At 36.4% G+C, this 13,703-nt stretch overlaps 1 protein-coding gene and 1 pseudogene across 1 annotated transcript in view; one reads left to right on the forward strand and one right to left on the reverse strand.

Moving 5' to 3' along the window:
• The window catches only part of Rad18 (RAD18 E3 ubiquitin protein ligase), a 98,881-nt gene that overhangs the window by 42,729 nt on the left and 42,449 nt on the right, over positions 1 to 13,703 (forward strand). Inside the window, exons 8-9 of the mRNA XM_076841132.1 lie at positions 1,469 to 1,545; positions 2,943 to 3,003. Coding sequence (XP_076697247.1) covers positions 1,469 to 1,545; positions 2,943 to 3,003 — 138 coding nt within the window. The remainder of the gene's footprint in view (positions 1 to 1,468; positions 1,546 to 2,942; positions 3,004 to 13,703) is intronic.
• LOC143385629 (mortality factor 4-like protein 1 pseudogene) lies at positions 7,307 to 8,488 on the reverse strand (annotated as a pseudogene).

A 13,703-nucleotide genomic window follows, 5' to 3' on the forward strand; every position in this document is an offset into this window, starting at 1 on the left:
TATAGATTATGAGCTTTTTCTTTCCATTAGGTTAGAGTGACTCTGTTTCCAACTCTCTACATCTTAAAAAGAATCGGAACTCTCTCTGAAAGAGATGGAAGGAAGCTCCTAAATTGTAACTAATCCTAAGATCTTTTTGTTAAAACCTTAGAAGAGGGTATGCTGCATGTTCTCTGTCTTGAATTGATGAATTGGATAGAATGCATATGGTTCTTTTGCTTTCCTATATTACCTACCTTGACTTAGTAGCTTTAGAAAGGAGAGAAGTGCTAGCAGAGAAAGGTACTGTTTACATTGTTTTTACCAGTCTTATTATATTAGGGAGGCAGAAAGTATATCTCAGTGCTTGGAAAACACGCAGCTGCTTGCTTTCTTAGATGATTCTCTTAAGGTTTGTGATTTTTTTTTTTTTAAAGAAACTTTAGTAGGGATTATTTCAAGCCTATATAGAAGTAAAGAGTATACTGGTTTCCCTCATATATCTACTGCACAATTTAAGCAATTATCAATCTACCCTCAAGTTCTTTTTCATCTACCATTTTCAATTCCCCCCCACCGGTGGATTATTTGAAGCAAATTCCAGACATATATTATCTTTCATATGTAAATGAGCATAAGAGATTGTAGATTCTTATTCCTATCATATGTACCTTGGTTTTAATTTTTAATACATTGATTTCGGATGCAGAAGGATAGCATTTACAAATTCTATACTCTTTACATTCAAATGTGTGACAGAGTGTTTTCAAGATCTCTCTGATATGTATAATTAGTAATTATACCTATAGGTAAAGGTTCTAGAAATAGAATTTTTTCCTCTGGTATTTGTAGACTTTTTCTCTCTTTGAAAAGTAACCTGTTGTACTACATTTAACATATTGGAGTTTGAGCAGGTAGCCCCTAAGAATTGAAAACATACAAATAAATGAATCTTCGTATTCCACTGGGATTATTGTTTATACCTATGCATTCAAAGGAAAAAACAAAATTATTTGACTTTTCTTTTGGTTATACTTTGAACTGTGTTATACTAAAACTGTGTTTTAATTTCATATTATATTTTTTAAATCTAGGTTGAAATGATATTAGGCTTAGAAAAATTGCAAGAATAGAACAGAGGTATAGCCGGGCATGGTGGCACAAGCCTGTGTGCGTGCCTGTAATCGCAGGGGCTTGGGAGGCTGAGGCAGGAGGATTGCAAGTTCAAAGCCAGCTTCAGGAAAATTGAGGTGCTAACTACTCAGTGAGACCCTGTCTCTAAATAAAATACAAAGAAAGGGGCGGGGGACTGGGGATGTGGCTCAGTAGTCCAGTGTCCCTGAATTTAACCTCTAGTGCCAAAACAACAACAACAACAACAGAGATATATTCATCACCCAGCTTCCTCTAGTGTTAACAACTTTCATACCTATAGCACATCAATCAAAACCATGTGATTAACCATGATTATATGTTCTTATTTTAACAGCTGCTGAAATAGTCCAGGAACTTGAAAACATGGAAAAGACCAGGATGCGTCTTGAAGCAAGTAAACTCAATGAAAGTGTAAGTTGATGGTCTGTTTCAGTGTCTGGTTAGAAATAAGGGGAAGAGAAGTTTAATACCTACCAAAATTAAAGCCAGCCATTTTAAAATTATTTAGTAGGAGATATACTAGACTACATTTAATATATAAAATTTACTTGCAGAACATTTTAGCATGGATTCAATTATGTTTAGTAGACTTTAACACAGAATGCAATCCAAAGTAGAATTTGTTCATGAGCTGGAGTTCTGAGGAAAAAGCCATGCTTTTGCATAATGGAGCTTTGATATTGGCCCAATCACATTTCAACAATTATTTAATCTCTGTGGCCTTCAGGATCTTCATCTGTAAAACTAAGCAGCTGAACATGACTTCTAAGATCCTCTTTTAACTCTGAAATTATGCAATCCTGTGATTAATTATATCTATAGAGATATTAAGTAATTACAAGAGTTTATAAGAATTAGGTGTTCTATAAAGCTTTTTGAGGGAGTCAGAAACATAAAAATTTTCACTATTGCCTTCTTTTAGCTTTGTGGCTTAACATTTGAGGAAAGGATATCAAAGAAGAAAACGGTCACTTTGTCCTGTGACTATGGAGGAGGTGTTTGGGTCTCTCTCAAGTAGATTTTTCTAGACCCTTGGTAATGTCTTTGTAAGGAAGGCAATGATCTTAGGGAAGTAAGTTTATACCCAGGTAATAGAGAAAATGGGATTTCTATCCTCTTTATTATTATTACCTTTGTGCTAATTGTAAATGGAGACTGTGATGAATTATGTAGGTAAGTTTCTGAGATTTTAAAAGTAGAATAAGAAATTTAACACACTAAGTCTTGTGTTAATTTCATTTTCTCTACATATGATTTTTCTAATATAATCTGGAGAATTTAGGTTAGAAAGGAAAGAAGGCAGATAAGAAGGTGTGTCTTATTAATGATCAGCTAAATGTCTCCAGTCTTCTAGTTTCTAATATTACCTGTTGCATTAATGAGAATAGAAAATGAGATGTTGAAAATAGGAGATTTATTGGATTGTTTTGTTAATACTTTATTATAATGGGATCAGTGTTGCATTTGCTACTGATGAGAAAAAAGTAATGAGTACAACGAATACTATTTATGATCAACAATAAGAATTGTTCTTAATCTATGAGAAACAGAGATAAGAGATTATTTTCCGGGGCTGGGGATGTGGCTCAAGTGGTAGTGTGCCCGCCTGCCATGCGTGCGGCCCAGGTTCAGTCCTCAGCACCACATACAAATAAAGATGTTGTGTCCGCCGAAAACTAAAAAATAAATATTAATATTAAAAAAAAAGAGATTATTTTCCTTTAAATACATTGGAGAATTTAAAGTTTGTAATATTTCCATTTTTGTCATTTTGGGGGAAATTTTAAAGATTTTTCTGATTATTTTAGGTAATGGTTTTTACGAAGGACCAAACAGAAAAGGAAATAGATGAAATTCACAGTAAATATCGTAAGTTGTACAAAGTTTTCTTTATTTGCAAAGAACTTGGGTTGATTGTTTTATGTTAATGTTCAATACGACTTTTGTTAATATTACTTCAGAGACTGAATTTTAGTTGTTTACTCAGTGATCTTCTTTTATACTCAATGAACCTGCTTTTTGATTTATGACATTAGCTTTGAGTTAATCACTAAACACTTTGTATATACTAATTAGTTCTCTAAAAACATCTCTGTGAGAAGATGAGACTAGCTTGAGAACATTCCTGACTTTCTTCTGTCCTCAGGCCTTTAATAAAAACTCTTCTGTAAGAAACACTTCTATAGCTTGCAAATTGTGCCAAAAATAGTTTTCATTTTATTCTTAACACCTTTGAACTTTATCACTTTCTTTTCCTTAAATGGTCTTTTTATATATCTTTCCCAGGCTAACACCATTCTGTTTTTCTCAATTGAATATTCTTTGTTCCCTTGGTTGTTTTCTTTCAATAGCTAAGCCAGGGAACCTGCCTAGAATCAGGTGGGCAGGATTTGGTCTCTCAAACTGCATAAGAAGGAAGCAATCTCCTCAGATGGCTCCAACTATGTGCATGTATGAATATAACATTTTGAATCCCACTATTATGTATAATTATAATGTACCAATAAAAAAGAAATAAGCAAATGTTAAATTGTAAATGAATAAATATAAAAAAGAAAAGTGATACAGTCTGATCAAACTGGGGAGAAGCAGCTAGATTGTTTCTCCACTGGTCCTACAGAAACTGTTAAAAGTGGTAGAAGTAAAAACCAGGTTTACACATGTAGATTTAGCTAGCCTTACAGTTTAATCATATATTTTAATTTGGTGTCAGTCTCCAAGTATGTTATTGATATATCTTCTTCTTGTAAACATTTCATTAATGTTTTATATGCATGTAATTTTTAAAAATCAGATATATCTATGAGGCCTAAACCATCAATTTCATCTCTCCTCCAGCAACAACCTGCCTCTTATCCCATAAGGTGACAGCTATTATGCCTTTGGTTAAAAAAAAAAAAAAAAAAATATATATATATATATATATATATATATATATATATATATAATCAATCACATGCATATATATATATATATATGTAAAAGACTATAGTATAACAAGTACTTATAGCATTGACATTGTATTGGGTATTAAAAGTAATCTGAAGATGATTTAAAGTATATAGGAGGTCAGCTATGGTAGTACATGCCTGCAATCCTAGCAACTTTGGAGGCTGAAGTAGAAAGATAACAAGTTTGAGACTAGCCTGGGCAACCTAATTAAAACCTGTCTCTAAATAAAAAATAAAAAGGTTTGAGGATGTAGCTCAGTGGCATAACACCCATGGGTTCAATATCCAGAACTGGCGGAGGGGTGATAACTCTATTTCTTGAAGTTTTTCAATTTTTTTTTTTTAATGATTGACATGTTAATAATAGGAAAAAATGAAGATTTAGCTCTTTCATATATTCTGACCCCTCCATTTGCCTCCCTCTTATCCTTTGAATATTGTTACGTAATAATGTTTTATTAGATCATTATTTAGGTTAGATACATTATTTACAACTTATACATACTATACACACACACACACACACACACACACACACACACACACACAGTATGGATGTAATCCTTTTAGGAAAATATTTAGTTTTCTATTTGTCTACTATGGGTATATTTCTGAACATTCCTCCTGAAGTATAAATTACTTTAATACATTTAAACACATACATTGTCAACTTAATTATTTGGCAGTGTTTTCCCCCAGAACTTTCTCTAACCTGTATTATACTTTTCAAGCCTCCTTTGGTTGCTTGTTTGGTCTCTTACATGGAATCTTCTGGAGATTCTGCTCTCTTCCCTCCTCTGTTTTTAGTATCCAAATCTGCCTTTTCTCCCCCCACCCCTTTTTTTTGGTTTGGTGAAATACATTTTCCTGGAAAATTCTAAAGAAAGGGTATATGGAGGAATACTTTTTGAGATCTTAACATAACAGTGAGTAATACCTTTATTATTGACTAATAATTTGGCTAGTTGTAGAATTTGAGGTTGGAAAGATTTTTTTTCTGTCTGAACTAGAAGGTATTCCTCCATTGCCTTCTGCATTCCCACTTGCTCTCAATAACTAGCTTGCCATTCTGATTCTTTATTCTTCATATTGACCTTTTTTTTTCTTTCCTGACTCTGTTCATCATCAAGTTCTGTCAGTCTCTTATTTTCTAAATAGTTCTTGATTCTGTGTACTTATTCTTCCCTCTAAGTGACTCCCTGGGTTCAATCCCCCAGCACCAAAACAAACTACCTTCTGAAATTACTTGGTTTTTGATTGTGACATTGATGCCCTTCTGCCATTATCAAAAACTTTTCAGTGTCTTTCCATTACTCTTCAGATAAGACTCAATAAAATCTGTTATTCCCTGAGTCTGGATTGCCTACCTCATTTGCCTCATTCTTCTTCTCCCCTACCTCTTTTATCAAGTTTTCTTTGCTGCTGCAGCAGGACCTTTGTTATGCTTTTCTCACTTTGTCTTGAGTTGTCTCCTCTTAATTGTATTTGTGGCCCTATCTACACTCCCGCCTCATTATTAGATTAATTGTAGTTTTCATGGGAAACCCTCCTGACTTCCCAGCCAAGGTAAGGTTTCCTTTACAGCCGTGTGCTGCATAAAGATGTTTCTTTCAATTGCAGACTACATTTGTGACAGTGGTCCCATAAGTTTATAATGAAGCTGAAAAATTCCTATTGCCTAGTGGCATTCTACTCACTGTTGTGTTACTGTTTCCTACAGTATTCAGTGCAGTTACATGCTATGTAGGACTGTAGTATAGGGGCAATAAGCCCAGGAGTGTAACAGACTAGAGCATTTAGGTTTGTGTTCTGTGATGTATGCACAGTGATGGTGTTTCTTAGGCTATATCCCTGTCCTTAAGAGATGCCTGTCTGGCCTTATCATTCTTTACTATTCATTCAGTACAAGCTTTCTTAATACTTATTATATGCTAGATATGTGCTAGCTGCTGGTGATATATGAATGAACAATATAGACAAAAACTCTTAGAGTGTATATTCTATTGTTTTAGAAAGTGATAAGTGAAAAATTAAAGCAATGTGTAAGAAATTTTAAACTTTTGACAAGATAGCCACAGTTACTGTCAGTTAATATTATTATTTCTAAATAATATTTAATTATGTTTATATTCTAATTGTGTGATAGGGCTGCTATAACAAAGGTACCACGGAGTGGCTTAAATAACAGAAATTTATTGTCTCACAAATCTGGAGTCTAAAAGTTCAAAACAAGGTGTCAGCAGGGTTGGTTCCTTTGAGGACCATGATGGAAGGGCCTATCTTAGGCCTCTCTCCTTGGCTTGTTGATGGTTGCTTCTCCCTATTTCTCTTCCCATCATCTATTTTCTAGGTATTCCTCAGTGTCCAAATGTTCTTTTAATAAACATAATCAGTCTTATTGGATTAGGGCTCTCATCCTAATGGCCTCATGTTAACTTGATTACTTCTGTAAATACCCTATTTCCAAATGAGGCCTCATCCTAAGGTATTGGGCTTAAGACTTCAACATATGAACTACAGTTTTATAATGTACAGAGGAAATGTTTTTATCTTATTCACCATTTGACAGAACAGTGTCTACAATCAGTATCTTGTCTGTACTTAGCACTTGCAAGTGCTCTACCACTGAGCCACATCCCAGCACAGTATGTTTTTGACCAAGTGAATGAGTAGATGAGAATGGGAGAGGCACCATGGTTTTTATTTATTTTTTATTTTTTTGAAATTTAAAGAAAAAATTTATTGAAGATTTGAAAAACAATTCCTAAAAGATTTGACTTTTCCAGAAAACTGTAGCTACACAATGCATTGCGTCTATCATGTTAAAACGTGCATAAGACACAAATACAAAAACCATGAAACAAGCCACCATTCTTCAACAATTTGTGCAAAGATATATTGCCTAAGGAACAACATGGATGACTTGTGAAGGATGGGCTCTTTAGTTTAAGCACCATTAAAAAAAAAAAAAAAGGAGCACAAATGGATGAGTGTGTTCAGTTATATACACTGAATTGAACCTTTGGCACTAGGAATCAGAGCATTTTGTCATATAGCATTAACACATATTATAAAAGTGCGTAGTGTCAAAGGAATAGAACCACCAGCATTCAAAAGCAGCTTTGTCAACTAGGCAAACACTCTACAACATGTCTCTCTGTTGTCCATCATTGAATACACTGGTAGCAACTTTGAAATGAAATTAAAAGAAAGGAAAAAAGGAGCAGTAACCCCTTTTATTTTCTCTGTTTAAATTCAAACAGAAAACAAACATCAATTTTGTTATACACTAACATCTTCAAAGTACATCATTTGTACAAGAGAAGGACTAAGAACAAAAATGTGTTTACAGAGATCCAAACACACGTGAATGAAGTACACCTCCTCACACTGCTTTCCGATGGTATTCAGGAGGGGCGACTTCATAATCGCTGGCACTAAACAAAGTTGCAGAATTCTTTGCCAGATACTTGAGGAAATCATGAAGATAATTCAGTAATAAAGCAAGGCTCTTCTCATCCAGAGGTATATAGGCCAACATTGCTGCAATTCGTACAAATAATGTGGCGCTCCATACACCTGGGACATGGGTGCATCAGGATGATCTGCAAGGATTTCAGCATACTGTGGTCTCTCAAATTTGTAGAGCAGTTGAGTGCCCAGCATTACATTGAAGTATTCTTTTATTCCTGCCACAACTTCATTAACAGCATACTCCTTATTATCTGTGTTTCCTCGAGATTTCTTGTAATTTGCATAATCCTCAAGAATAGAATCCACATTATTCTTCGCAGGAAGATAAAAGAGCTGTTTTTGTCTGGTAATTAAGTCCCAGTCATCAACAAGCCATGGTTTTAGCTCTTCAGGAATCTTTACTTTAACTTCAACTCTGTTCATAAATGTTTCTTCATTTTCAACAGTAGGATCTACCCAGGCCCTTTTCTTCCGAGGAGGCTGAGGTGTCTCACTGGTACTGCCACCATCTCCATTTCCAGGTGTTTTCTGTTTGTTCTTTTTGGTTTTTCACTTCAACATTTTTCTGTTGCAGACCAGATGTCTTCTTTCCTGGAGCAGCCCCTCTCATCTTCCCCTCTGCATAGTGCTCCTGATTGGCTTTTTGGAGTTCTCGCTGTTTCTGCAGATTGGTGTCCACATACTTGAGCACTCTGCTCTCTGGAACCCATTCATCCCAATTTTTATTCCAACCACTGTAATGTATAAAGTATTTCACTTGTTTGTCCTTTATGGCAACCTTAACGCACTTTGCTTCATAAAGGAGAGGCCCATGAAAGCACAGCACTCGCTCACCCTCCTGGAATTTCGGCTTCGGGTCCTGCTTGGGCGCCATTTATAAGTGATTCGCCGCCTCCTCCTTCTCCCACCACCCCCGACTACCGCCCCCTACTCTCTACCCCACCCAACTTCGCGTCAGACACGCCGTCAGGAACAGCCAGCTCTACATCCTGGGCCCGATTTGCCAGCGCCGTAGACCTCACAACACAGCGACCCGCCCATCCCGCACCGTGGTTTTTAATCACAATCTATCAAGCCTATAGAAAGTAAAATAAGAGAATCTAAACATTTTCTACATCTGTCACTATTCTAACTTTTCTTTCCTTTTGAGAAGAAATGGAGAAACTTTGATCTGTCTTCCAGGCTAAGATATTAGCCATGCTTCGGTGGTCTCATCTGTTCTACTTGTGTGCACTTCTACTCATTTTATTTTTTTAAATATATCTCTGAATATTGAACACAGGGGCACTCAACCACTGAGACACATTCCCAGCCCTTTTTAAATATGAGACGGGGATCTCACTAAGTTGCTTTGGGCTTCACTAAATTGCTGAGATTGGCTTTTAACTTGTGATCCTCCTGCCTCAGCCTCCTGAGGATTACAGGAATGCACCACTGCACCTGGCTTTTCTTTGTTACTCTTTTAAAGAACATAAAGGAAGGCAGAAGGGCATAATTGTTGAATGTATATAATTTCTGTGCAGAGAGTTTTGCTTGTTATTTTAATAATCTTCCCTGAAACTCCATGCAGCACATATTGACCTATTTAAGAGGAAGAACTGGAACTTGGAAACATTAGACAAATTGTCCATATATCTAGTAAAACGCAGAACTAGAAATAAAACTCATATTTAGTGGATGCTCAAGTCAAAGCCCTTTGCAGCATCGTTATCATGTTTGAATCTTAGTGAGATTCACATCTTAAGAAGGGTAAGCAAAAGCATCTGTGAGGTGACTGGTATGTTAGGAATCTTTTTTCTTTTTCCCCAGGGCCATCTTTAGTTTCAGATTATAGTGTTTAAAAGCATCTTAATTTTATGAATGGGCTACTATGGCATTTTAATGATAATTATATCTTATTCTCTCTCTCCCTCTCTCTCTCTCTTTCTCTTTCTATACACACACACACACAGAGTTTTTTTTTTTAGTGGTAGATAGACACAATACCTTTATTTTATTTTATTTATTTTTTATGTGGTGCTGAGGATTGAACCCAGTGCCTCACACATGTTGGTAAGAGCTCTACCACTGAGCCACAACTCCAGCCCCTCTAGCAATATTTTAAATAGATTTGTATTCATAAGTTTCTCGTTCAGAAAAGGAAAGAAGCAGTGGTATTAGTTTGAGTGTCAGTTGCATGTCTCTAGATGGGGTATTTGATGCAAAGATTGAGTCTGTTGAGTCACCTGGGTACTTCAGATATCAGATGCTTTTGCTTACCCTTCTTAAGATGTGAATTACTCCAGTAAGAGGCAGAATCTTAACCTGATGGAAAGTTACTTCTACCTGCCTCACTACCATGACATGTATTTTAGGGATCTTATGTTTCTGTATCTTTGTAAAATAGTTTTATACTCAGTGATAACTCAAGTACTCATTGGAATCTCCAGCAATTTGCTGGGTGCCTCAGCTTAATCTTGTTAAGTTGGCAAGGCCTTTAAAACATAGTTTAGCTTGTTTCTTTGTTCCTGTGTTTGGTCATTTATTAACTCAATAAATATTTAATGGGCATTTTCTGTGTGCTAGTTGATATTTTAGATGCTAGGAATATGGAGCGACCAAGACACATAATTGCCTTCACTCGTGGAGCTTCATTCTGGTAGTAAACTGACCAACAGCATAAGAAGCAGATGATAACACAATTTTAGGTGGAAAATGCTATGAGAACAATAAAACAGGATAATTTGAGAGAAATTATGAGGAGCATTAATTAGATAAGATAGTCAGGAAAAGGCTTTTATTGAGAAGTTGGCATTTGAGAAGTTTTCGTTAAAATAAAATTAAAGAGGTGCTGAAGGAGGAGTATTTCAAGTAGAGAGCATCAGAAGCAGAGGCCTAACGGAGAAACAAAGCCGGCAATGGGCTAAAAGATAATGATATACTTTGGATGGAGAATAAATCACCAGGAGCAGGAATAGTATCAAAACCAGTGTAGAGGCTCTTTGGTCAGGAGACTTTTATTGACCACTGATCAGTACATCTCAATCAGTATTTTAGGTTTGGGGAGTGTAATGTCAAGCAAAGACTACCTCTGCCCACTTGGAGCTTAGTTCTAATGGGTATCATTAGGCAGTGAACAAATGAGTAAAATGTGTAGCTGTGAAGAGAGATAGGGCAGGCACAGAATGGAGGAGCTGCTACTTCAGATTTGGTGGTCAGGGAAGGCCTCTTTAAAAAGATTATATGCTATGGAGGAGACACCTGAATGAAGTGACATTTCTTTGCTAAACTAGGACAGATAATGGCTTCCTCTAGAATGGTAGCTATATAGAAGTAAAATGGGCATTTCAGGCAAAATTTCAAAGATGAACAAATATATTAGCTACTGAGTTTAATGCAGAGAGCAACTAAAAGAGGTACCAGGAATGACTCCTACATTTTGGTCTAAGCAGCAGTGTAAAAATGATAGTGCCATTTACTAAGGTGGAGACCAGGGATGAATCATGGATGGGAAAGGGAATCAGTTTGTTTTGCCTATATAGTTTTGGTTTCTGTTGGATATTCAAGTGGAAAAGAGAATCAAGCATGAAAACTTGATCTTACCTCCTAAAAAGTAAAACCAAAGACCTTCTGTGGTTATAATTAGTATTTAAAGTTGGGAACCTAGGTAAGTTTATCCGGAAGGAGAATGCTGATAGGGAACAGAGCCTAAGGCTCCATCCTGGGCTCACCAGCATTGAGAACAATATTCTCAGTTCTCCAAGCTTCTTTACATTTTGAAAAATTATCAACCATATCAAAGAGCTTTTGTTTATATGGGTTATATCTATTGGTATGTATCATTTAGAGGACTGTTGCTCTGGCCAAGATGGAATAACAGATACCTGATTTACCTGCTTGAAACAACCAAATAAATGGACAAGTCCTATGAAACAGCAGTTTTCAAGACATGTCAGCTATTGGACAACAAAGGACAGGAACCTCTGAGAGATGGGGAAAGTGGGATGCACATAATAACAGAGTTTAAATGGGAACTTCCAGAAGACTCTGGATTGAGAAAGAGCTGAGAGACCAGAGAAACCAAAGAAATTTGAGTTTGCAGTATGGAGTACAGGGAAGAGAGAGTAGCTCAGAGAGAATCCTCGGGATGTGCAGAAGGTTCACCTTGATTTCTTTAGCATGGAAAGTATGTTGTCTGACCACAGTGAGATTAAGCTAGGAATCAGTAACAAAGCCCTTGGAAGATTCCAACTATTTGGAAATGAAATAATGCAGTTCCAAGTAACCCGTGGGTCAAGAAGCTTCAAATATATTTAACTTGTTTAACAATAAATAACATTCTACTAAAAATAACTGTTTCCCCCTCCAAAGATTAAAAGTATAGATTTTTACTTTTAGCCCAGATAGAATAACTTTCCTTTATTGAAAAAACCAGAAGATCAGATGAAGTATATAAAAGAATGATTTCTTAGATACTAGAAACAGGTAATACAAGACAGTGATTTCTGAGAGAAAGAAAACAAAGTAAGATGATAAATTCTATAGCTGCAATAGAAAATTTCAGGCACATGATGAGGGAACCCCAAAACAACCCAGTAGTATCACTGAGTTGAGACAGATCAAAGCTCTTAGAGGCCAAGATATCTAGAATTCATGGGATGGAGTACCAGAAAATAGGGTACTGCAGAGAAAAGACAGCTGTAATGATCTCTAGAAGGATCCTGTTAGGTCTTTGTCTGCCTAGCAATGTGCACATGAATGAAAGGAGATTACTGGAGACTAGGGAAAGACCCATTTGGAAGGATTATGTAGAACAATTTCTGGAATTTAAATAAGGCAAAGAATAGCCTGAATTAACCATCAATTAGAATAGAGAAAGCTCATAAAATATGGGCCCTCAGGCAGCATCCTCAGAAGTGTATGCCTTAGAACAGGCTGAATTACCTTAGCCAGATAATATATAGTTTAGGCTTTGCAGGCTACATGTGCTCACTGACCACATCTTGTTTCCATAGGGCTATATAAGTAGGTCTTGAGTTGGATTTGGCCCTTGGGCTTTATGTTGATTCCTCCTCTAGGCTAAATGCTGCTCTCATCTTCCCTAATTAAAAAAAAAAAAATTATTTTGAAGAGATTTCATTTTTTAAATCAGTTTTAGGCTCACAGCAAAATTGAACAGAAAGTACAGAGAGTTCTAATATTCCCCTTGTCCCTCCCTCCACATGCATAAGTTCAATTGCTATCAATATTCTGTACCTGAATGGTATATTTGTTACCATTGATGAACCAAAACTAACATGAAGTCCATAGTTTACAGTTTACTGTTGGTTGTTAATATATCCTATGGGGTTTGATATGTATCCACCATTATGGCATCATACAGAACAGTTTTTTCTGCCCCAGAAATCCTCTTTGCTCCACCTGTTGATCTTTCCTTCCTCTCTAACCCTTGGCAAATGCTGAGCTTTTAGTTCCCATAGTTCTGACTTTTCCAGAATGTCATATAATTGGAACCATACAGTATAAAGCCTTTTTGAATTGGCTTCTTTCTTTAAATAATATACATTTGAGATCCTTTTGTTACCAGTGGAGGGTTCAGTGGGGGCCAGGTTCTTGGTGTCCTGAACAAAGAATTCCGCAAGAAATGCAGAAGTAACAGGCAGAGCATAGAGTTACTGAAAGTGAAAGTATACTCTGTAAAGAAGAGCAGAGTAGCCCAGCGAGGGAGGCTTAAGGCCCCCATGTGTGGGCGAGACTTGTTTTATATGCTGAGCTGTGCCTCATTCACCTCCCCATGGACCTGATTGAAGTCCTTGCCCTATTTGTTCCCAATGGTTACTTTATTTTTGCCTAATTAGAATACAGAGCTTGTAGTGAGAGTTGCCATGGTAATGGGACTGTATAGAACTTGTGGTAACAGTGTGGTGATAAACTCTCCCTAGCAGGAGTTGCCATGGTAATGGGACTTCTTGTAAACAGGGACATGATAACATGTCCTCATATTGTTGTCTGGCCAGCATTTTCCATGTACCCTACCTCTGTTATCTTGATATCCCAAAACTCCTACCTCACTTCCATGTCTTTTCATGGCTTATTATAACTCTTTTTTGTTGTTCTTGCTATGCTAGGGATGGAACACAGGGTCTCATATGCTAGGCTAGTCCT

This window comes from Callospermophilus lateralis, chromosome 20 (genome assembly GCF_048772815.1).
Source record: "Callospermophilus lateralis isolate mCalLat2 chromosome 20, mCalLat2.hap1, whole genome shotgun sequence".
Taxonomy (NCBI): domain Eukaryota; kingdom Metazoa; phylum Chordata; class Mammalia; order Rodentia; family Sciuridae; genus Callospermophilus; species Callospermophilus lateralis.